General features: G+C 39.7%; 1 protein-coding gene across 4 annotated transcripts in view; it reads right to left on the bottom strand.

Annotated features, from left to right (window-relative positions):
- sorcs1 (sortilin-related VPS10 domain containing receptor 1) overlaps positions 1-25,663 on the bottom strand; it is a 199,440-nt gene that overhangs the window by 63,213 nt on the left and 110,564 nt on the right. For all 4 annotated transcript variants that reach the window (XR_009064113.1, XR_009064112.1, XM_057843098.1 and 1 more), the window contains exons 4-8: positions 13,269-13,427; positions 8,132-8,205; positions 5,673-5,737; positions 2,795-2,913; positions 2,556-2,645 (exon numbers count right to left, since the gene is read on the bottom strand). Coding sequence is in view for 2 of the 4 variants with exons in the window: in XM_057843098.1 (XP_057699081.1) it covers positions 2,556-2,645; positions 2,795-2,913; positions 5,673-5,737; positions 8,132-8,205; positions 13,269-13,427 (507 nt within the window). In the remaining 2 variants the exon portion in view is untranslated. The remainder of the gene's footprint in view (positions 1-2,555; positions 2,646-2,794; positions 2,914-5,672; positions 5,738-8,131; positions 8,206-13,268; positions 13,428-25,663) is intronic.

The following is a 25,663-nucleotide window of genomic DNA, read 5'->3' on the forward strand; positions in this document are numbered from 1 at the left end:
TCATAAATCAGATGAATCACAGTTTAAGCGGCAGAGTTCATAGCAAATTCAAATAATAGCAACATACATTATATTTAAAAACTGCAGTACTTATATTATGACAATCAGGTAGTGTTGGTTATAAGGCTAGAAAAAAATCATTAAAATCGGTTAATAAAATTACTTGCCAATGAATTTGATAATCAATTTTTACTGGCAGCCATGAGCAGTCCCGTTTGGGTCCTTGTTTGTGTGTAATGTGAGGCTGCGCGCGCTGCCAGTGATTAGAGCAGGAAAGAGAGAGAGTTCACTGTTACACTCAGATTGGCATGCTGAATTAATAACATTATGAAGGGTCAGGAGTTAGATTGTCTTTTGTGTTTTTAGATCCAGTGGGCCTCCGTCAGAGCTGAGTAAATGAAGCCAATTGTATTGTTTGTATTCTTTGTTAATGGGACGTTACTACTTAGCATGGGGCGCTAAACTAGTTAGGGATTATGGTAATCAGTGGCTTGACTGTCTGTTTGTATTGTGTTTTTGAGAAGCATCTTAGCTCTTGAGTTATTGTTAGATTATAAAGTTCTCATTTCTTCTAGTAAAGAAACCACACACATAAACTGTCATATTTGGCTCCTTGTCAATTATCTGATATCCGAGTGTGGGCGGTGTTTCCCTGGATGCAGGTGCTTCCAGTGCTCATCAGCTGCGTATTTAAACGCAGGCAACCCAAGCAAGGGTGCCAGGATATTTTACTTGCTGATTGCCATTCGACACTTGTACCCTCGAAGTCCATTTGTATTATTTGCTAGCTTGTTTGTCAGCTGTTTTTTGTTCTGCGATTCCTCTACCTTGTGCAGGTGTTGAGTGTGTTCTTTAGTTATCTTATTGACTTTATGCCCACCGTTTAGTTCAGTGTTATTCGATCCCCGTTGACGTCTTGTCACAGACCCCTTTTGTTATTCCGCCTTTTTCCACGATTGCGTGTTTATTTTGTTTGTATTAATAAACCCTTGTGCGCATCCCCTCTATTGTTGTCTGCTCTTGGGTACAGTCTTGCAATCTGCAGTCGCAGACCGTAACATAAACCCGTTTATATGACAACTTAAGCCCCTTTCACATGCCCCGAAACACCGGGAATATCGCAGGATTTAACCACGCAATAGTTGTATGTGAAAACAATTTCCCGGGTCGACTGACACGGAGATTACACAGACATTTCACGGGTCACGTCTTAGTATAATGTTCGGGACTTTCCCGGGAAAAAGTGTGTGTTAAAGCAGGTGTCCCTGGTCACAGCACGATGGCCGATGACGTAAATATCACGGCAAGCCGATTGTCACTTCCTCTCTCTTCACAGTCAGACAAAAGGGTGTAAACAAACATCGCAATTATCAACATTGCAAGTTGAATATAGCTAAATTAAACTGAAAATATAACGAAATTAAATTGCTACGGGATCGTAGAGCTGAGGAAGAGAGTCCATTGTCCATCTTTGGAAATGTGTGGTTTATTTTGTTACTGATGTTAGGGTCCGCTACTGCGAGTATTCTTTCAACACAAACTCCCATTCAAGCTGTAAATTGTCAAACGAGATTGGGCTTTAAAATTGCATGTTGATTTTGTTTATAAACAACTGTTTGATAAAGAAAACTGATTCATAACAGGCTGCTTCCTCAATTTGATTTTGTTGTTTAGTTTGTTTAAAGAAAAAAAATAAACGGGTCTTTGACACAATTTATATCGGCGCATTGCCCACAAGAAAAAAGTGTCAATCAGCATCACTTTTTAATTTATTTGAATGAATAGAACTTTTCTCTGATTGGTGTAATAAGAAATTATTTTTATCTTCTATACTCAGGACCTTTATTTTATATGTACTTAAGACAGTACAGTTGTAGACTACAATTAAGCCATGAAGCTGAAATAAATTATTATTTTTGAGGAAAACAGTCATCCATTTTATCTTCATTGTCTTACAACATGCCTAAAACTTCAAGTTAAATTGTAAAGGTAATTGAAAAAAGTGACATGTATTCAATTAATTGATTTTTTTTTTTTATTAATCATCCAATTACTCGATTATAAAAATAATTTTGTTGCTTCGAGTATTCGTTTAATTAAAGTGGAGTTGTAACGTTTATTTTGAAAGTGTTTGCATTTAGTTTTATTGATTAGAGTGGATACACAGCCCTCTGGTCTGCCCCTTTTCACATGGCTGAATCCAACTGCTCCCTGTTAAGACCAACGTAAGCTAAGTTTTTGTTTGAGCTAATGTTTTTTAATCCATTAATAATTTAGTTTATAGGTATATTTAACTGTTTTTTTGGGAACATGTGTCTGAACCATTTGTTTAAGAGCATTGTAAAAAAAAAAAAAAAAAAAAAACTTTGTCTTTTGTTGTACATAGATCCTCATTTTTAATTTTCTTTTTATACCGTTTGAGGCTCAGCTCGGGTATTTTAATTTTTCATGTTCCTTATCCAATTACTCGATTATTCGAACTAACTAGTCCATCGATTAATCAACTACTAAAATATTCGATAGCTGCAGCCCTAGTTGCAGCACTAATTGGTTACCTTGGGCAGTGTGTACTTTGGCAATTTCATTGGTGAAAAGACATCTCTTTTGGCAGACACATAGTAGATTGTCTTCCCTGTAGTTGACACCTAAAGGTGATAATAGCACAATCAAGACAAATAGGTAAAACACATATCATAAAAGAGTTTTATCCAACAACTTAGGAATGTCTCTAATTCTTCACAGAACACTTAGCTAACATGTATTCATTAGGATCCTGAACTTAACAATTACCCACCTGGACAAACACATACTCATCTTGAACAACTAGAGAATTGGTGTCAATATATCCTGGGAACGGTTTGCGCTTGTTGGCATCCGTGCAGTTCTGAAGCTTGCAGGTGACATACATTGCATCTGCTCCCACACACACGCACACACAGAGCACAAACATACATCAAGGCATCAGTCTTGGTATTAACCAATGAAGATAGACAACCTTCCCAAAAATCCAGACGGCCTTTACGGCCTTACCATATTACTTGTGTCAATAAAGTGGTCCCACAAATCTTGTTGCTAGTTGGAGCGGAAGACAGATGAGCAAAGAGGCCAGTTGTTTTCTTTTAGTTCAATTGCAGTCTCAGGAGAGACTTGGTCCCCACATGCCAGCCTCTGCCAAATGTGTTGGCTCTCTCCACATGAACATGAGCAATAGTGATAGTCTCTGGCCTATGATTGTAACATCTGACTCAGTAAATGTTATTTTGTTGCTTTTTGGTTGGCCTTTCTTTTTAGAGCTGATGTCAAAGAGAAGCATTATTCCATTGTTCTGTTATGCTCTGTGTTACTTCATACTATGTTTAGTTATCAATTGAAATTGCACAAAATTTGTGTTGAAACAAATTTATAACTCTATTTATTTATGAAAGAAAGAAAGAAAGAAAGAAAGAAAGAAAGAAAGAAAGAAAGAAAGAAAGAAAGAAAGAAAGAAAGAAAGAAAGAAAGAAAGAAAGAAAGAAAGAAAGAAAGAAAGAAATTGATGTGAAGAGCCAAGAAACCATTCACTAAAGATGGAGAATATCCAAAGTTAAGGATTGTTTCAAATAAAAAAAGACAAAGTGCAATATGTAAACAGCAAAGTGTTAAAGGTGCTATGTATAACATTATCAATTTATTCTATATTATTATTTTTTTAATTTATTATTTATCTATTATTTTGTTAATAAATTTCTTGTGACTGCAAGGAACTGAACCATTTCGCTGCCATTCATGGCATTAGGCGTCCAATCCATTTTAACTTAACAACAGCAAATCAGAAAACACAACGGCAAATCAAAAAACTAAATAACATTAAGGAACCAGAAAAGGTAGGTATCAGTCAAAAAGTACACTCATCGCTGATTGGACGAATTTACCGTTAAGGGTAGGTACTAATAAACTAGGAAGTTATTCTGCTTCTGGCGTGGTATTTGAAAATGAGAATTACCAAAGACTTGAACGTGGCTGCCGCTATAAATTAATATTTTTATTCATTTTTTACAGCAGCCCCAAAACATCACTGCTGTAGAGGAGATCTGCATGGAGGAATGGCCCAAAATGCCAGCAACAGTGTGTGAAAAGCTTGTGAAGAGTTACAGAAAACGTTTGGCCTGCGTTATTGCTAACAAAGGGTAAATAACAAAGTATTAAGATGAACTTTTGGTATTGACCAAATACTTATTTTCCACCATGATTTGCAAATTAATTCTTTAAAAATTAAACAATGTGATTTTCTAGTTTTTTTTTTCCACATTCTGTCTCTCATGGTTGAGGTTTACCCATGTTGACAATTACAGGCCTCTCTAATATTTTGAAGTGGGAGAAATTGCACAATTAGTGGTTGACTAAATACTTATTTGCCCCACTGTATGAATGAATACTTTACTTTAGCGTCACTAAGAGTCGTGCTGGCGCAGCGATGGTGCGACTTTCCTATTGTTGCGTTCGATGTGGCAACGCAACGCTCCCAAATACTAAAGAGCTGTTGATTGCATGACATGGGTGAGTGCGGTGTAAATAAAATATATGTGAAAAGTGAGCTTGACTCTTGTGTTGAAATTTGATTTACTTTCGATAACCGTATGACTTGGACACATAATCCAAATTGTGTCATCGTATTAAACAATAACAATTTTAATGTCAATATTTTCTTATTTTTCATTCCATTCTCCGATAAACCAATCGTTAAATTAGGAATCCGTACTTTTTCACTGTACTCTGCAATGCCATCGTCTTGCACTTGCAGCTGGACCCTTTCACACCGGGCTGCATGCCAGGAGTGAAAAGCCCTCAAAGTACTGTGCAGTCCAAAATATAGAAGTTTATTTTCCTTAAGAGTCATGATTCATTTTTTCCCTACATAAGAGACTATTATTTTCCTTGGTTTTCATAACATCAAAACACATACAGTAGCCTATATTTGTTTTCTATTCCATCTTCAAATGGCAATCCAAAGATCATTGATGGTAGTTTTGCATGTATGCAAAAGCTACCATCTATATTAATATTCCTTTTTTTCAATGCTGTTTTTTCAGCGCACCACCAAACCAAAATCGTTTGACCTACCAACACCATTCAAACACCATTATTTGGGGGCCAATAACGTAAATTTCGGGCAGAATTTGCCAAAAACACACCCCATCGAAATTCCCCATTCATTTTCACTGGTGCAAAACAGTTTACATTCAATTCCATTGATTTCCAATGTGGAAACCTGCAAAAATCTACTTTGGCGCACATAAAACATACAGGAATCTAATAGTTGTTGTGATTTTTTTTTTTTTTTTTTACCAAAACCTGCCCATAAAAGCCCCTTGAGATTCAATTGGCCAAGCCATTGACACCCCTGTATGACCATTCAAATGACGGTCATGTATGTTGATTCCAAAAATGCCCATGAACGTCATTCAATCAACAGGAAGTGACAACTCATGTTCCCAACATCAACAAGTCACTACGAAATGCCAAAAATCAACAGGAAGTGACCTGATATACCACCAAAGAAAAGCTACCATCGCAATTTCTACAGATATAGCATTTTCTAGTAGTTATTTGCTCTCCCTTTTCCAGTTCGCAAATTTCACGGTACAGCATAAAGACATGAGAAAATGAAGTGAACGTGAAGGCCAAATACTTACGTCCTTTAGCAATGGTTGTTTCCAGGTGAATCAAACCTGGCTCCTTGTCCAAACCCATTTTTGACCTGAAAGGGAAACAGTTTGCCTCCTTTACCACCTGAAGCTTAGCATACTGATATATCCATACAACTAAAGTGGTCTTGATGAACAAAAAAAAAAAAAAGTCAAATCCGATCTCGCGTGACATGGTAAGTGTAAGGGGACTATCACCCACCCTTAACCATGGAGAAAGATGTTTGCTGACATCATCATTTGCATGCCGGGCATAGTACTTGTGCTAGGTTGTTGGGACGAAGGTTTGTTAAATCAACACATACAGTATAAGAAACCTCGAAATCAGGGCTTCCCCATGATTTAAAAAAAAATGTATGCTGGATTGATTTATCAAGCATTATGGCCCAGCGTTGCTCAGGTAAAAAAGTGAATATTGACGTTTTCTATGCTAATTTCTTTAGTTTAGAATTAATTTTCCACAGTAAATGGAGGCCTGCAGGGATCAAACCCATCTAAGAACACTCCCTGACACATAAAGAAGAACTGAGTAAAAAAATGAATGAAATGAATCGCTGATTAATATTCTGGAAAATGTATCTTTTTTTTTTTCTTTTTCAAATCCAGCATCTTTTTGTGGAGTACTCAAAGCCACGAGTGCAGTGGTAAGAAAAAGTATCTGAACCTTTTGGAATTTCTCACATTTCTGCTTAAATCACCATCAAATGTGATCTGATCTTTGTCATAATCACACAGATGAAAAAACTGTCTGCTTTAACTAAAACGACCCAAACATTTATAGGTTTTCATAGCCATAGTTTTACATAGAGTTGATGTGACTTACAGAAATCACTGGCACAGTCCAATATCTCTGTGCAGTCTTTAGCAGACACCCTAGGGTTCTTTTTTACCTCTCTGAGTAGTTCTGCACTAAACTCTTGGCGTCATCCTTGGTGTACGGCCACTCCTTGGGAGAGAAGCAACAGTGCCAAACTCTCTCTATTTGTAGACAACTTTTCTGACTGTTGATTGATAAACATCCAGACTTTTAGAGATGGTGTCGTATCCTTTCCCAGCTTTACACAAATTAACAATCCTTGATTGCAGGTCTTCAGACAGCTCTTTTGACCGAGCCATGCTGCACATCAGACAATGCTTCTCATCATGACATTTTTTCCCAGGTATGTGTGGGAAGGGCAGCTTTAAACCACTCATCCGTGATTGGGCTCACACCTGACTTAAAATGTTTGGTGAAAATTGGTTTAATTGCTCTTTAAGTCTCCTTAGGCAGAGGGTTCACTTACCCCCCCCCCCCCCCCCTTCTGTCATTGTTTGCATGTTATCCTCATTAAAATATGAAAGTCTGTAAATGTTTGGGTGGTTTTACTAAAAGCAGACACAGTATTTTCATCTGTGTGAATTTGACAAAGATCAGATCACATTTGCTGGGGATTTTATGCTGAAATGTGAGACATTCCAATAGGTTCGGATACTTTCATACCACGGTATCGTCACAGCATATTTAAATTTATGAAACATAAAGTTTGAAAGCCAACTGTGACATTGCAATCATCTTTTGCCAAAAAAAAGATGGCGCTAATCCTCCACAATCAGGTTGCATTTTTCATGCTGATTTTTGGAGTACTGAATGAATTTTTCGCACTAAATGGAGGCGTTGGTTGTTTTTGGAGCTTATCTGCTGGTTATGTTCTCAGTGTCCTTCACCTCTGCTTGTCTGAGATGTTTCTTGGCCTGCCACTCTAAGCCTTAATCAGAGCTGTGCCTGTGGTCTTTCATTTCCTCACTTTTTTCCTCACAGTGGAAACTCACAGCTGAATTCTCAGAGCTAGCTTTTTGTATGCTTTTTCCAAACCATGATAATGAATAATTATTGTTTTCAGGTCATTTGAGAGTTGTTTTGAGGCTCCCATGATGCCACTCTTCAGAAAAGGTGCAAGGAGGAGAATCACTTGCAAATGGTCGTCTTAAATACCCTTTCTCATGATTGAATTCACCTGTGTATGTAAGTCAAAGGTTAATGATCTTATCAATCAAATTTATTGTTCCAATAACTAATGCTAAGAGTATTCAATTAAAGAGACAAGTTTGCACAAATTTATGCACCTGGCTTTTTTGTTATTTTCCTGAAAATTTATAAAGTTGTTTTGCTTTTTACTTCTCAAATATTACTGTTTGTCTGCAATATAATATTTGTAGCAATTTTGTTCAGTTCTAACATACAAAATAAGTCTGATTACAAAAAAACAAATTCAGCTTGTTTTTCCTCGCCAAAACTGCTTGCTTAATCGAATCTGATTGCTTTAGATTTATCAAAGTCAGTCAAAACGAATTACAAGGAGAAAGAAAAAATCTAAAACTGAATGAAGTGATTAATTATATGCCAATTAAAGTACAGTTCACAAAAATGAGCTATCCACAACTTATTTAGCACAAATGTCCTTACTTACCAATAAAAACGATTTGGAGTGACTCTCTCGTGCACCAGTTGCCACCTTCTCCCAAACTCCACTGAGCTGTAGAGCTGAAGAAACATGAACAAACCCTGATGAACATGTACTCTGATGTACGATATTTATGATATTTAACTCTACTGGCAGAGCACTTTCATACCAAATGTTTATATGGCAAGACAATTTACAATGGCCATTTTTTAACAGCAACAACAGTGTGTTATGTATGTGTTTTGTTTTGTTTTGTTTTTTTCCCGATTGCAATAGCGTATGGAAATTAAATTGTCCCGCAGACGCTAGGATTTGAAATTGTGTAAAGTCCTACGTCACACTCTATACATTCATGCAAGTGCCCGCCGTCTTCATTCGTCTTTCACGACCACTATTAATTATCAGGAGCTGAGCAGGGAGACGTCTGAAGGTTGCCACTTTCTGCATATGTTATATACCAGATTTTTCACACTACAACCCCTGCAAAAAATTATGGAATCACCTGTCTTGTAGGACGTTCATGCAGGGCAGATAAAGAGTTTTTCTGACTTTGTAATGTAATTTGACGGATTTAAACTTTGGACAAGTTCGTCGAAACGACAGTCATTTCTAACGCATAACTGCGAATTTGCGTTTTTTTTTTTTTTTTTTTTTTTTTTTTTCGCACACCGTCAATACTGCCTTCCCAAACCCCGAAGTGTGACGTCATTGACAGAAGGCAACAGAAGACATGGCAGACAGCAGCCTCAGTGATAGTGATATTTCCAACAAAAGTAGTGATTCAGATCGCTTTTTCATGACGTTAACGATGACTAGGTCTCCCAGGAAAGATTATTTACAATGTTTGAAATTGAGGCGTCAGATGATGACGATTTACTTGGCACAGCAGATTGGAGGCTCGACATTTCATGAAAGGAAGAGTGGGAAGTCTATGTATAGTATCATGATTTCTTTCTGAACCTTTCTTCCCCCAGTCATTCTGTGATATAATTATCAGTAATTGCTAAACCAGACACATAGTTATAGATAGATTCAGTAATAAATGTATCAAATTCACTTGAATAGATGACCTGTCAGCTGCCTTATCTACTTATGACAGGCCAGCAAAAACAACAACAAAAAAAGGTCGCACTTCAACGAACGGGCAGTAGGATTTGCCCTCCTTTATCAACAGAATTTGCATCAAATTTTAGAATTAGAAAAGCCATTAAGGGTCAACTTACATCTTTAAAAAAACAAGGTTATAACCTCCTTGGATTTCAAAGCTGTCGTCACTGAATTGTTGAAAACAAAGAAGTGATCGAGCAGCCCCTCACAAGAGATGTCCAAATCCTTGCAGAAATTTTTTTGGGCCACTGATTGAGTGTCAAGCCTTCGTGTGAGCAATTCATCGCAACATATCAAGATAGCCTGATGAATCTCGCGTGCAATACCCTGAAAATCTTATGCAATGTATGGCGACGATAGCGCAGTGTTATACTTTCATATACAGTGCCTTGCAAAAGTATTCGGCCCCCTTGAATTTTGCAACCTTTCGCCACATTTCAGGCTTCAAACATAAAGATATGAAATTTATTTTTTTTTGTCAAGAATCAACAACAAGTGGGACACAATCGTGAAGTGGAACAATATTTATTGGATAATTTAAACTTTTTTAACAAATAAAAAACTGAAAAGTGGGGCGTGCAATATTATTCGGCCCCTTTACTTTCAGTGCAGCAAACTCACTCCAGAAGTTCAGTGAGGATCTCTGAATGATCCAATGTTGTCCTAAATGACCGATGATGATAAATAGAATCCAAATGTGTGTAATCAAGTCTCCGTATAAATGCACCTGCTCTGTGATAGTCTCAGGGTTCTGTTTAAAGTGCAGAGAGCATTATGAAAACCAAGGAACACACCAGGCAGGTCCGAGATACTGTTGTGGAGAAGTTTAAAGCCGGATTTGGATACAAAAAGATTTCCCAAGCTTTAAACATCTCAAGGAGCACTGTGCAAGCCATCATATTGAAATGGAAGGAGCATCAGACCACTGCAAATCTACCAAGACCCGGCCGTCCTTCCAAACTTTCTACTCAAACAAGGAGAAAACTGATCAGAGATGCAGCCAAGAGGCCCATGATCACTCTGGATGAACTGCAGAGATCTACAGCTGAGGTGGGAGAGTCTGTCCATAGGACAACAATCAGTCGTACACTGCACAAATCTGGCCTTTATGGAAGAGTGGCAAGAAGAAAACCATTTCTCAAAGATATCCATAAAAAGTCTCGTTTAAAGTTTGCCACAAGCCACCTGGGAGACACACCAAACATGTGGAAGAAGGTGCTCTGGTCAGATGAAACCAAAATTAAACTTTTTGGCCACAATGCAAAACGATATGTTTGGCGTAAAAGCAACACAGCTCATCACCCTGAACACACCATCCCCACTGTCAAACATGGTGGTGGCAGCATCATGGTTTGGACCTGCTTTTCTTCAGCAGGGACAGGGAAGATGGTTAAAATTGACGGGAAGATGGATGCAGCCAAATACAGGAACATTCTGGAAGACAACCTGTTGGTATCTGCACAAGACCTGAGACTGGGACGGAGATTTATCTTCCAACAGGACAATGATCCAAAACATAAAGCCAAATCTACAATGGAATGGTTCAAAAATAAACGTATCCAGGTGTTAGAATGGCCAAGTCAAAGTCCAGACCTGAATCCAATCGAGAATCTGTGGAAAGAGCTGAAGACTGCTGTTCACAAACACTCTCCATCCAACATCACTGAGCTCGAGCTGTTTTGCAAGGAAGAATGGGCAAGAATGTCAGTCTCTCGATGTGCAAAACTGATAGAAACATACCCCAAGCGACTTGCAGCTGTAATTGGAGCAAAAGGTGGCGCTACAAAGTATTAATGCAAGGGGGCCGAATAATATTGCACGCCCCACTTTTCAGTTTTTTATTTGTTAAAAAAGTTTAAATTATCCAGTAAATTTTGTTCCACTTCACGATTGTGTCCCACTTGTTGTTGATTCTTGACAAAAAATTAAAATTTTATATCTTTATGTTTGAAGCCTGAAATGTGGCGAAAGGTTGCAAGGTTCAAGGGGGCCGAATACTTTTGCAAGGCACTGTATCTGTATGTATTATATACACACTCACTGGCCACTTTATTAGGTACACCCTGCTAGTAACGGGTTGGACCCCCTTTTGCCTTCAGAACTGCTATAAAATTATAGCTAGTACCCCCAAAATAAAATGGTGACTTCACACAGAACCTGCGCTTGAGCCCTTGAGAACTGTCAGTAGACATGCTCTTCCTCTGTGCCTCCCTTTTTACAAGTTATTTGGGGAAAATTCATATTTGATTCATCTTTACAAGTGTAAAGGCAAACTCTTTTCTTGTTTGGAGAGGCTTAAATTTGATGAACTCCTGTGCTAATAGGTGTATTTAAAAGTTGAAATATATAATTTATGCATTTTAAAAAATCGCAAGTTTACTATTGACAGCATGCGATTTTAAAATATTAATTGCTTGACAGCACGATTATTATTACAATATTTTAATAAGTTGGGTCATGACATAAAGAGGGCCGGTCTGTGGCACAAAACTTTAAACTGAATTTAGATTTATCAATCCTGGGGGGACCCTGTTTTAATTGTTTCTTCAATAAATGCGCATTCTTTTGTCAAACGCACTTAGTAATTGAGGTTAAATTTGATGTTCAGTGCTTTATTTTTTTAATATGATTAAATATTATCTAAATAATGGGTGCGAGAAAAGTATTAATTTTCAGTTGAAATAACATTAAAAAAGGTCTTAAAAGTCTTGAATTTAGATTTATCAATCCTGGGGGGACCCTGTTTTAATTGTATCTTCAATAAATTTGCATGCTTTTGTCAAACACACTTTGTAATTGAGGTTAAATTTGATGTTCAGTGCTTTGTCACCGCATTGTCAAGACAATTCAAGGTATTGTCAAGGCAAATCAAGTTCTGTTTAATAAAGCCCGTAAAAGAGAAACAGCTTGGTTCGTCATTTCGACTCGAGAGGGAATTACAAATATGATTCAATATTATCTAAATAATGGGTGCAAGAAAGTATTACATTTCAGTTGAAATGGCATTAAAAAAGGTCTTAAAAGTCTTGAATTTAGATTTATCAATTCTGGGGGGACCCTGGACATGTGCGAGTGCTGACGTTATCGGCGCGGGAGCGTTTCATTGATATGGATGCAGAACAAGACCCCTAGCCCCCGCAATCGAATCCTTCCACTTTGGAGGCAGGATTCCAAGTTTTGCGTCTTTGCCTTCTGTCTTCGCTGACACCATATGAACGCGAGGCCACTCCGCAACACAGTCATTGCATATTGGTGTCGCAGAGTCGCCATGTAAACTGCCCCTCAGTATCCTTGAGCAAGACACTGAACCCCATGTTGCTCCTGGTGCTGTGTCACCAGTAGGTAGATGATGATATAGTGTCAAAGCGCTGTGAGTCCCTAAAAGGTGGAAAGGCGCTATACAAGTATTACTCAGTTTACAATTATGAGAATTTCTCAAACTTCTCAAATCAATCTCCTTTGTCAAAATTATGTCTTTGCACATGTTCAATCATCCCACAAACTCAGAAACAAATAAGCAGAGAATGACATAAATTTGAGATGAACAAATTTGTCTCACGAGACAACATTAAGAAACATATGAGCAACCAATTTTTGCTATGGGATGTTTGTGGTGTACTCTACTCTGCCTCTCAAGCAAAGTTGGGTGTGTTAGGTTACAGCATAACCACTACATGCATGACGCTAATCAATACAAACAATGGATCGAAGGATAATCGTATTTACGGAAAATGTGAGTAACTATTGTGAATTAATTCTTAAAAACGATGTAGTGTAGCCCTCATTTAGCAAAATTACTCTCCACTACCACTGGCACATAATAAATCACACAAAAAAAAAAACGGTGCAACATTAAAGAATGTAAAATTTGTGATAATAGATGAGTATTTAGTAGTGTCTAGTATTTTACAATGGCAGGTAAAAATAAGGTTATTTTAATAGTATTTGCTGAACATTGCGGATGTCCTTCTGTACACATGTTGGGGTGAGTCAGTCTTTCTTGTCAAAGTCAAATGAACCAGAGCCAATTGCTTACCTTTTGGTCATGACTATAAGCCAGAATCCAGTCCTCTTGCTCAGGATGGAAGAGCAGGCTGAGGATATAGAAGTCCAGCCGATACTTCTGGTATGTTGCTCCTTCATCAGAACTTATCAGAAGACTGTTCTCCACTTCAGTATCCGTTAAGAGCATAATCTTTGGAGAGAGATACAAAGTGAGATATGGAATTAAGGCAGGTTTTCATGTGCACTCCCTGAGCATCTAACCACAAATTCTCATTGAGAGATGTTACAAATCAAAGTATGAATTAGTAGTCAATTTGATTCTTACAACACATTTGCTATTTTTATATCAAATTTGAATTTAATTTTTAAAGCCACAGGTGGTGCTACTAAACACTAGAAATGTGTTTGGATTTTTATTTCTTTGTTTGTTTCTCATGATTCCATATTTTTTTTCTCAGAATGGAGTGATTCCATATATATTTCCCTGCACTTGCTCTATAAAAGTAATATTTACTGACCACCACAATGTTTTCTATTCATTTCTTTTAGTGTTTCTGAATGCTAAAGAATTGCACTTTTGAACTAATTCATTATTTTTCAAGCTTTTTATCTGAGTTTGTTCTGCATGATAAAATGTCTGAGTGAGTGCTCGTCCGAGACTGGTGATTCCATACTTTTTGCTAGGGGTGTACATGTTTTTTTTTCCATTTATCTGCTTTGACAGTACATCAAAATAAGATTCTGGCTACTTGAAGCTCTGAATATTCATTAACTACCACCTAACTGTGCCATTCTGCGTGCCTGTAAATCTCACACATGAAAGCCAAATCAGTTGACACACTAATCAGTATTATGACTTACTTTCTTCCTGCTGCATTGGTGAGGTGCTACCAGATGTTTGAGCCGGTGGATGAAACAAACGCAGCTCTTTTGATGTGAGGCATTTACTGTCAGGGCCAATGGAACACAGCCTGACATTTGCGCTCACCTAGACCCGTTAGAGACCTGACAAGCTCAGCTCCTGCCTTTCCCTTGAACTGAGTTTTTTTTCAAGTTGTATACTACTGTAGTCTTCGATCCTTAGTTGGCATAGCACATAACAGAGGATAAATACAGTGCATAAAAAAAAAAAAAAAAAACTTATAATAGCTTATCCACAGTAATAGCAAAGGTTCCCTGCTATAGCATCTGAATTTTTGCGTAAATTTTGCAATTCATTTTTTAAAGGTTTTAGGGTGGGCGTGGGGTTGGTGGTGTGTCCCCTCTTCCCATCCCTGAGGGCCGGTGGGATGGCCGATGGGAGCGCGGGTGACCCGGGGGACCACACTGGATACCGGGAGGGGGGTGGGTGACGATGGCTCCTTTGCTGGGCTGCAGGAGGAGGGATGGGCCACGCTGCCCGACCCTAAGGGCTGGTTTGGCGGGAGCCGTGGCCCTCGGTTGGCGCCTACACGGCGTCTCCGCTCTTCTGCGCGGCAGTCGCGTGTTTGGTGGGGATCGCGTGCGGCTGGATGTGATTGGACGTGCTCGGGTGGTGGGTCCCGTGCTGGGATTGGCGGTGGGGCGGCATAGGGTCGGTTGCCAACTTGCTTACACTCACAAGGGATTCACACGATTACTGGGTTCTGGATCTCAGAGCTGATTTGTGTACACTCTTGCCCTCCCAATCACCTAGCTTATAGACTTCCCCATCCCCCTCCCCTTCTTTCCCTGGTCAACAGGCCCCCCACATTGTGTCAACCGGAAATACATCTAGCTGACGATAGCACCAACATATTAATAGTTAGTGTATGCGTTCAATGTATTTCTTGTTGTTGTTTTTCTTTTCTTTCTTTCCTCATGTTTCTTTTCTTCTGTTCCCCCATTACCCCTTTCTGTTTGCTGATTTGCCATAATAAACGAGGTATGTTGAATGATCACAATGGGAGTATGTCATACTCTCAATGTGAAAAATTGAAAAACTGTTCAGACAAACCGGACACTTATATATCCATTCTCCGTGTCAAACAGCTGAACAGGACAGCTTTAAAAATAAATAAATAAATTAATAATAAATAAAAAAGAACAACAAAATTTGATAATACTGTAATGTCTGTAACTTAGCGTGGGTCATTAAAGAGGCGATCAGTTTGGGGTGTGTTGACGTAGCGGGAAGCGAGTGGAGAGAATGGGAGAAAGCGAACGTTAGCAGTCGCATGTTGCGGCAGCCCGCTATTATTTTGCTATTTATTTTATTGTTGCCACAATAATGTGGGGAAAACCATCATCGACTCCTCTCCTTCCCCCCGCTCTCCATCAATGATGATGTGTATGAACTGTTGTTGAAAAGTAATAATCAAAACGAGTCTTTTGACACAAAACCTGTGCTTTATTCTTCATATACTAGAAGTGTGAAATGTAAATAAGGCACGGACTCACAGCAAACATATGTACACAATAAATGATGAAGTGCACCAACCAAAAATACGATATAAAATGATAAAAAGCTGGCAGTGGCACGGTTTTGGTCAACCGTGTCACCGCTTCAGGTGGCCATTCGCTTCCAAACACACACATACTTGTCTCGGTGGTTCTTCCATTTTTTTATGCAATCGCTTACCTTGCCATTTGGAAATCTTTATAATGTCATGACGAGACATTGTAGAAGTTGTCGTTCTTGCTCTTCGATGATACTCTCAGCGGCTTTGTCCATTTTTGCGAGTAGCAAAACAATGTTTGGAAATGGTGATTTCGCGCTGAACCGGAAATGACAGTCTGAGCGGACCAATCACAGTCCATTTGTGCCACGTCACCAAGCGTCGGCACGTCAAGCAGTCAGAAAATTGTGGAGATGCACGTCAGGCTACGGTGAAGGGTCATAAATCGGGTCTGCCTTGGAGGTGTAGGTCTGCCGCAGAAGCATAACTTAGCCTTAACTTGACAATGATGTGCAGAGACAGCAATGATGTGAAAAGTCAACAGTACTATAGGTGCTAACTAGGGATATACCAAAAGCAAAATCGTAGACAATAAAACGGACCGATGCAGAGTCTGCATCACTGCAGATGCTGCACCACACCACCTGTCGATCTCCCACTCTTTCCTACCCTCACTCGTGAACAAGACCCCAAGATATTTGAACTCCAACTTTTGGGGCAGGATCTGATGCCCAACCTGGAGAGGGCACACCACCCTTTTCTGACTGAGGACCATGGTCTCGGACTTCGAGGTACTGATTTTCATCCCATCCGCTTCACAATTGGCCACGGACCTATCCATTGAGAGTTGGAGATCACAGCCTGATAAAGCCAACAGCACCACATCATCTGCAAAAAGCAGAGATGCAATGCTGATGCCACCAAACCGGACCCGCTTAACACTTCAGCTGCACCTAGTAATTCTGTCCATGTAAGTTATGAACAGAATCGGTGACAAAGGGCAACCTTAGTAAAGTCCAACCCTTACTGGGAATGAATTCAAGTTACTCCCAGCCATGCGGATCAAACTCTGACACTGGTCGTACAAGGACCGAACAGCCCTTACCAAGGGCCTCAGTAACCCGTACTCCAGAAGCACCCCCCGAAGGACTCCCCGAGGGACACGGTCGAACACCTTCTCCAAATCCACAAAACACATGTAAACCAGCTGGATGAACTCCCATGCACCCTCGAAGGACCCTGCCGAGGCTGTAGAGCTGGTCCACTGTTCCACGGTAAGGGCAAAAACCACACTGCTCCTCCTGAATCCTAGATTCGACTTCCGAACGAACCCTCCTCTACAGTACCCCCTAATAGACTTTACCGGGGAGGCTGACGATTGTGATCCCTCTATAGTTGGAACACACCCTCTGGTCCCCCTTCTTAGATAGGGGGACCACCACCACCCCGGTCTGCCAATAAAGAGGCACAGTCCCCGATGTCCAAGCAATGTTGTAGAGGCGTGTCATCCATGACAGCCCCACACCATCCAGAGCCTTTATGAACTCCAGGCAGATCTCATCCACAGCCTTGCCACAGAGGAGCTTGTATTGTATTGTATTATATTGTATTTCTTTCACTCCAAATGAAGTGTCTGAATGTCCTATTAATTAATGCAAAATATATATTTTGTTCTTTTAAACCTATCCTGTTCGGGTGTTTGACAAAGAGAATGTCTGAGTGTCCGGTTGGTCTGAACAATTTTAATATTTCATTGTGATCAGTCAACATATCTCATTTATTAAGACAAAGCAGCAAACAGGAAGGGGTTGAATGAATGAATGAAATGTTTATTGTCATCATCATCGGTATCATTGACAGTTGCAAAATGTGGAATGATTAGCACGGAGAAAGAAAGAACCGAAGAAAGACAAGGGCAGACGGGAGAAGCATATGCTTATCAAGACCCGTCCCCCTGCAGCCAAGGACGCACACTCAAACATGGTAGAGTTGCATACATCATATTACATGACCTTTTTTTTTTTTTTTTCCCAAACATGAATTTTATTCCCAAAAGTTATTGATTTGCCATCGCACTTAAGCAATGTTGTCGATTAGTGTGAGTTCATTGATTAGGGTGATTGTCAGATTTGTGTAGGGATGAATATCCAAACGTGAAGGTGTTGGCTGGACATGGGTGTTGGTTTGGTCAGTGTTGTCACAGATTACTTAAAAAAGTAATTTAATTACTGATTACTGATTACACCTCAAAAAAGTAATCTAGTTACTTTACCGATTACTCTATTATCAAAGTAACTAAGTTACTTTAAAAGTAACATCAGTTACTTTTTACCAATTTTTCTCCTTTTGCTGCCTCAACATAAAAATGACAACAAAAAAATGTCATCGCATGTAATATAATTTTTCACATAAGGCTTAATCTTTGAGTTAGCGGTGGTTTAATTAGTCGATGGAGTTGATTTCAACCACCATTGACTCGCACTAGCTTAGCCACCCCGAAGCCCTGAAACTAACAAATAACTGACAAACTGCACGGAATTTGTTCAAATCAACTCCAACGACTAAATAAACCCCCGCTAACTCCAAGATAAAGCCTAATGTTAAAAATTCTGAACTTCCCGTTTAAAATAAAGACCTTAGCTGTTGAAATATTGTCTATAAAAGTTGTAAAGCAATAAAACAAACAAGAAAAATTATTGAAATGAACAATAATCCTACAAAGTATTTCATAATGGGTCAAAATCATTTTTCGAGCAGATCATGTGACTAGCACCTAAGACACTAGCTTTTGCTTTGCTAAGCCAAAACTATACCTGTGGAGGCAATATGGGTATTTAGAATTTCTGTAAACCTAAGCTTTCAAACGCAACCAACAACAACTGAGCTTGAACAGTTATATACTGTATATATGTATATATATATACAGTATTGGCCAAAAGTTTGGCGACACCTCAAAGGTGGACACTTTGAAGAATGTAGAATATAAAACCTGTTTTCAGTTATTTCACTTTTTTTGCCATTCCACATGTTCTTTCATAGTTTTGATGTATTCAGAGAGGATTTACAATAGTAGGGAAAATATATAAAACGTAAAAATGTTTAGGTGTGTCCAAACTTTTGACTTTTGTTTCAATCATCAACGTGCTTTGCCCCCAGCCCCACAAAAGTAAAACTCCGCCTATGGTTACAAACACTGACAATAAAATGTGCTTGAAGGCTCGTTACCAACTGTAGAAGTCCTGGCTGTCTTGGTACCTGTAGGCTTTTTCGAGTTTTGTCGCGTTGTCCTGTAATTCCAAGTGCTTCCTTGTTGAATTGGATGTAGTTTTTAAAGGCCGACAGTCTTTTTCAGCCAGCGTAAAGTTTGATATTTTTGTCATCTTTACTGGACAGAAATGTGAAGTAATGGCTGTATTTCCAGTGAGCAAAGGCATCCATTTGCGCTATATATCCTGCCTTTTACTGTTAGCCTCGCTGCCTCGTCAGAATGCTATGTTGTTGACCGCCGTGGCAGACAGCCTCAAACAGCATCGTAATACACGTGGCCCGTTTTTTTTTTCCCCGATGAGAAATGCACTTCGTACATGACTGCAGTATTCTTCATTCTACATACATTATGAAGTAAAAACAAAATAGTAACGCACAGGCACTACTGTAGGGAAACTAACTTTAATCGGATTACTGGCTTGGAAAAATGAACGCGTTAGATTACTCGTTACTGAAGAAAGTAATCTGATTACACTGGGTTTGGTGTAGGTCGAAGTGTTGAGAAAATTCTGTCCAGTGAACTCAGCGTCCAGTCAAGCAGCTCCATTGTATTATTGCATTGGGTTGTGGGGAAACAGAAGAAAAGAAGGAAAGAGAGACAAAAGAAACACAAACAACAACAAGAAATACATTGAACGCCAACACTAAGAATATGTTTGTGCTATTGCCAGCTAGATGTATTTCCGGTTGACACCATATAGGGGGCCTGTTAACCAGGGAAAGAGAGGGGGGGGGGTCTAGAAGATTGGGAGGCGTGGAGTGTACATAAATCAGCCCTGTGATCTAGAACCTAGTAATCGTGCGAATCCCTTGTGAGTGTGAGCCCGTTGGCAACCCACCCTACGCCGCCCCATCCCGGCACCGAGGTCCCCCACCCAAGCGTGCCCAATTACATCCAGCCATGCGCGAGTCCCAGCAAACATGCAATAGCCACGCAGACGAGCAGAGACACAGCACGGGCACCTGAACCACCACATGGCTGATGTGACAGAGTAAGGTGTCAGAGTAAGAGTAAGTGCGGCAGAGATTTTACTTTCTCTTTTAATGTTCTCTCATTGTTGGCGTCAACTGCGGCAGACAGTAGGCGTGTTGTTTTGCACAAGTTCTGAAATGAATAATTTAAAACCTGACGAAGCTAGCGATTTTTTTTGACGATGTTACCACAATAATAACTGTCACCTTAACTTAAAAAGACTGGCGAGCGGAGGTCAGAGGAGGACAGTCGAGATCGTAGACATTCTACGGCCGTATTGTTGAGCCAGTTCACGGATGTGCTTACCACACTAATATATTTCTATCATTTCCATCTTCATTTCAATGGCAAGCGTCACCTTTTTCCTTTTTTCGCCACCTGCATTAACCTTCTTGGAACACATGTTGATTTCTCTCACAAGAATATCCGCCATGCATCAGTCTTGCGGGAAAACAAAGAAACTGCGGCACTCTCATAAATTGTTGTATTTCGAGCATGTTCGTTGTCGAAAAGATCATGTGTTGAAGCGATCGTATGTCGAGCTACCACTGTATTAGGACTCAGTCACATGCTTAAGGGATCCTAAAGGGATCTTAAAGACAAGTAATTCTTAAAAGATAAATGTTATTATGAGTTTTAATAATTTGATATTAAAACCCCTCTTAATGTTTTCGTTTTAATAAAATTTCCAAAATTATTTTAACTGATAGTTCGCCATTCTTGTTGACGTCGCAGTGCGGTGATGTCACAGGGCCCGCTTCCAACCTTCCAGCGTGTCACTTGTTAGCTACCCCAATATGTCATCGGTTCTGCCCTTCCAATTTGTACCACAGCGGAAAAGTGAAGAGGAGGACAGCACTGTCGGTTATTCACAAGACGAGCAGCAAAGGCAAAATGCAGAGCAGGAAATACCTGATAAGACAGGAGTTGGGCAAAACTGGTGATGTATTTGCGGCAAGTGCTTCTCAATGACAACGGAGCGAGAGTGTTAGAGTGCTGTTGAAAACTCTGTTTTTTGTTAGCAGATCTTCAAGGGCAGCTATTAAGTGATCAAACTTGTTCCAAAATAATTATGTAGATTGTTAGCATCCAGAGCTGTCGTGTTATTTACTTACAGTACAGGCAAAAAGTTTGAACACACCTTGTCATTCATGCATTTTCATTTTCATGACTATTGACATTATAAACTTTCACTGAAGGTAATAAAACTATGAATGCACACGTGTGATAATTGGGATCGGAGTAGTGTCGTGGCTGACTGTCCTCATTGAATTTGTCATCTGTACATCCAACTCACATTTAGCTACATAAGAGTGGTCCATATTAAGTGCTCGCCATGCATCAGCTGGCCACTGTCTGGATCAGTTTGAGTGGCAGCATCACTCATATTAGGTGAATACTGAACAGAAACACTTACTGCCTGATGTATTGGCCCGAATATAAGACGGCCCTGATTATAAGACGACCCCCTCTTTTTCAAGACTTAAGTTTGAAAAAAGACTTTTTGAACACCAAATTATTTTTTATACAGAAAATAATTTCAATACATCCGAAACAAATGATTATAACAATATATTTGAGAGAGAAAGCATGTTATTTTGCCTCATTCAAATCTTAATATCTGAACATTTAAATATGTAAACTAAAGTGCAATCACATTTGTAAACAAATGGCTTCTGGTTTTTGAAATGTAAATAAATCAATCTATTGTGATAAAACAACAAAATTGCAATAACTGCATTAACCATCAAAGTGAAGTCTAACTAACTGTAGTCTTGAAACAAATCTGAATAAGGAAAAACATTGCAATTTTTAATTGCAATGTTGCAATGTTTTGGTTAAACTTGAGAGAAGCTGAGATCTGTCATGACAGAATATCGCTTCAATGATATCTGGCGCCATCTACCGTCGTGAATGGGTATAATGTCTAGACCGCGAATATAAGAGGACCCCCTCTTTTTCAGTCTTATTTCAATGCAAAAAACACAGTCTTATATTCGGGCCAATACAGTATTAGCTTCCTCTGCGACGAGCGGTACGCCCGAAGGTTCACCTACCGCTGTAGCGACAGGAGCGGCTTGCCTGCTTAATAGAGCGACCAGCAGTTTGTCTTTAATGCTTTATTGTGCACATTTCACTCGCTATCCGAGCGCGTTGAGGCTTCATGTGAGGGAAAATAGTTGGAACAGTATTTGATTTTAGTCTCCACTTATATCCAGCTGCTCCGGTGAGCTCTTTCATAAGTTGTCGTCGACTAAAAGCCTTGAACGGGGTAGGAGAAAAAGGGCGAGAACAAAGCCTTGGGTCTTTGGGAAGTTTTGTCAGTCTACATGCATTTCCCCAAACTTTTCTCCTCTTCTTGTCAATAGACCGTACTCACCTACGTCACCAAATGACGTGTCACTGTATCCGGCCGCCATATTGTCCATCATTTTTTAGACCTATTCTCATTGTTTTCAATGAGTTGTGCAAGTTATAGAGCAATTCATGGAAGCCCCGGTGTTATCTGACGCTGTAAACTCATTGGATGAGTTGCATAAAAGGCGTTATGTGGAAAAGCTTCAGTCCATCCATTCGCCAGATCCATATTTGATGCCTAAATCGATATTTTTCGACCCGCTGTCTTCGCCCTCTCTGCCTGACATCTGCTACCTTGATATCTACAACTATCTTGTCCACACAAAATCAGCCTATTCTCACAAAAGTTTGAAAAACTTTAAGAGCAGCACTCTAAGCAACATTACATTACCTCGTGTGACCCTTTACTTCCAATTTTCTAAAATGCCGACAATCAATAAAAAAAAAAAAAAAGGTGACTGCGACGCGTCAAGGATAGGTGCATATTGGACTATTTCTTCAATAAAATACACAACGGTGTCTGCCTCATTTGCAAAGAGACAGTCGCGGAAGATACGCAACGAGAAATTAAAGCAACTTGAAGCTAATTTAATTTCACAGCAGCAGTATTTCGCAAGAGCCCGAGGGTCGAAAGAGAACGCCACAAAGGCGAGATTGTTGAAATTATGTATTTAAAAAAAATAATAATAAAGCAAATGTGACACACAGAAGGGCTTGCTAAAATTTCTTTAAATGTATTGTTCTACGTAAATCAGCCCAGGTAGCCCCCCATATTTTTACCACACCAAATCAGGCCCCCTTTGCAAAAAGGCTGGACACCCCTGTTTAACCGATGATCCGTAGACGAGGCCAGCTTCTTTCACTTGTTACCAGCTAAATATTATTCAAAAAATAAAGATGGTGGAACGAATAAGCATCTTGAATTTGAAACGGCATGTTGTCGGCGATTAGCCTAGCAATGATCTTAATTGTGGTTGTCAGCCCAAAACCCTCTAAATATAGATTAAATGCATTTTACCAGATATGAAATGACTACTACATAATCTGTGGTAGTCGTTTGGAGCCCAGTTTTCTCGTCGAATTGCAGCAGTCCATCTCGCTCTCCTCTCCGGGTCTCTCGGAATACGGTAAAACTTCAAGTCTCTCCGTCTATCTTCTCTGTTTTTGCAACCGACCGTCACACACGCCTTCACCATTTTGATTATTAATGTTAACAAGCAGAAAAACACGCCATAATAGGAGGAATTTACGAAGAGGTAATGCGTTAACATGACGAGTAGACGGACAACATGACGCGGGGGCGTGGCTGTGACGTCACGCGAGTAGGGTCTATAGGAAATCTGTGGGGACTCACATCACTCCCCTTGTTTCCATTTAACTGGAAATTGCATCCAAAAGCAGCACATTGTGGCATTTTAATTAGCGAGTTTAGGCAGAAATACACAATTGTTGTACCCAATTGGAAACCTCCCAATTACGTCATCACTCCGAACCCGAAAAACATGGCGCCAACTATCAGTCAAAATATGTACTAAATATTAAATATTGCCTTTAATTTAACATTTTATGTGTTTCTAACAACATAATTTAGTACAAGAGAACAATTGGTGGTTTATTGGAGCCTACTTGTCTTTAAGATTGAGGATCCCTTTAAGTCCCACGGAAAAAATGGCAACTACTTGTTGAAGAAATGCTTTTATGTTTACAGGTTACTGTTGATGTGCCCTGAAGCACCATCACCAAATCCTGCTAGAGTGGTGCAGCACTATTTCACACCTTTCCAAATTCTCCCTACGTGCCTGCATGTGTTTGGGCTGGAAGTGATGTGCAACACATTTACTACACAGCAGAGTGTGAGCTGAATTCTTAATGGATTATAATGAGTCTAATAAATAAACCCAAATCAGGAAAATGGGTGTTTGCATTTGGTATTTCATCCATACCTCATAAACAGAACGAGTTGTCGTATCCGCAAGGAAAAATGCCTTCATTTTCTGAGTTAATGGTGTCAAAGACCCCGCCCAATAGATTTTAATGTCATGGAAAAAGCTTCAATGCCTATGCGGGCACAGACAGCAAGATATGTGATTGGAGGAAATCAGATCACCATTTTTGTTCAATTATTGAGCACTGGTTCTCGCCACATACTGTCCATACAAGGTCATGTTTAAGCATGAGAGTGTCCATATGTGTCAATGTAGCAGGATGCAGTTTGATGATTGTCTTGGTCACTCGTGTGAAAAGACCGGTGGAGCTGACAACTATTCACTACTGTATGATGAGTTGGCTCTGATTGTGGGGGAGGATTCTAGTGACTGAAAAAAACCAAAAAAGATTCCAAGTATAAGCAGCCGAAATGAGTTTTCTCTGCAGGGAGTTCGGGCTATCCCTAGGGATAGAATGAAAAAGCTCTGTCATCTACGACTGACTCGGAGTAGAGCCACTGATCGTTCGTGTTGTGAAGAGTCAGATTAGGGGGTACAGGCATCTGATTGAGATGCTTTCTGGTCACTTCCCTGGAGAGGTGAAGCACAAAGGACGACCAGGAGACACTAGGGAGACTATGTCTGCCCAGACATGCCTCGGCATCCCCCTAGAGGAGCTGGACAAAGTCGCTGAAGGGAGAGAAATCTGGGCTTCCCTTTTAAATGTATTGCCCATGCCACCCAAACTCAAATGAATTGGAAGAGAATGTATGAATGAGAAAAAAAATTATATACTAGTATTTCCAAATTCCAGGGGCTGTGGCGTAGTTCGTAGCGCAAGTCGTCCAGGGACCAATCCCAGCTATGACTGCCACTGTCAAAGTGTCCCTGAGCTAAACACTGAACCCTAAATCTCTTTCTTGAAATATTCAGCTCAGGAAAACACTTTTATTGCATCTGACTTCCCTCTGTGTGTTTTTTCTTTTTAAAAGATATTTATGTACAGGGGACATTGTCCGGCAATGACTTTCGCCCTCTATCCCCAGCAGCATTCATTCGTTCATCTTCTGAACCACTTACCCTCACGAAGGTTGCAGATGTGAAATGATGGAGCACATCCCAGCTAACAACAGGCAAGGTACACCTTGAACCGGTTGCCAGCCAGTCGAGGGGCACAAAGAGACAATTTGGAGTGTTCGATCAACCTACCATGCATGTTTTTGGGATGTTGGAGGAAGCTGGAGTACACGAAGAGAACCCACGCAGGCACGGGGAGAACATACAAGCTCCACACATGAGGGTCAGAGCCGCGATCGAACCAACAATCTCAGAACTGTGAGGTGCACTTGCTAACCAGTGTTGCGCCCCAGCAGCATAGGTATGGAACCCCAAAAGGGTAAAAATTAAATAAATAAAAACAACTTTTGAAATAAATAACATTTTAATATAGAACAAACAATTGTGTGATATGGCCCTTAAATTGTAA

Source organism: Corythoichthys intestinalis, chromosome 8 (genome assembly GCF_030265065.1).
Source record: "Corythoichthys intestinalis isolate RoL2023-P3 chromosome 8, ASM3026506v1, whole genome shotgun sequence".
Taxonomy (NCBI): domain Eukaryota; kingdom Metazoa; phylum Chordata; class Actinopteri; order Syngnathiformes; family Syngnathidae; genus Corythoichthys; species Corythoichthys intestinalis.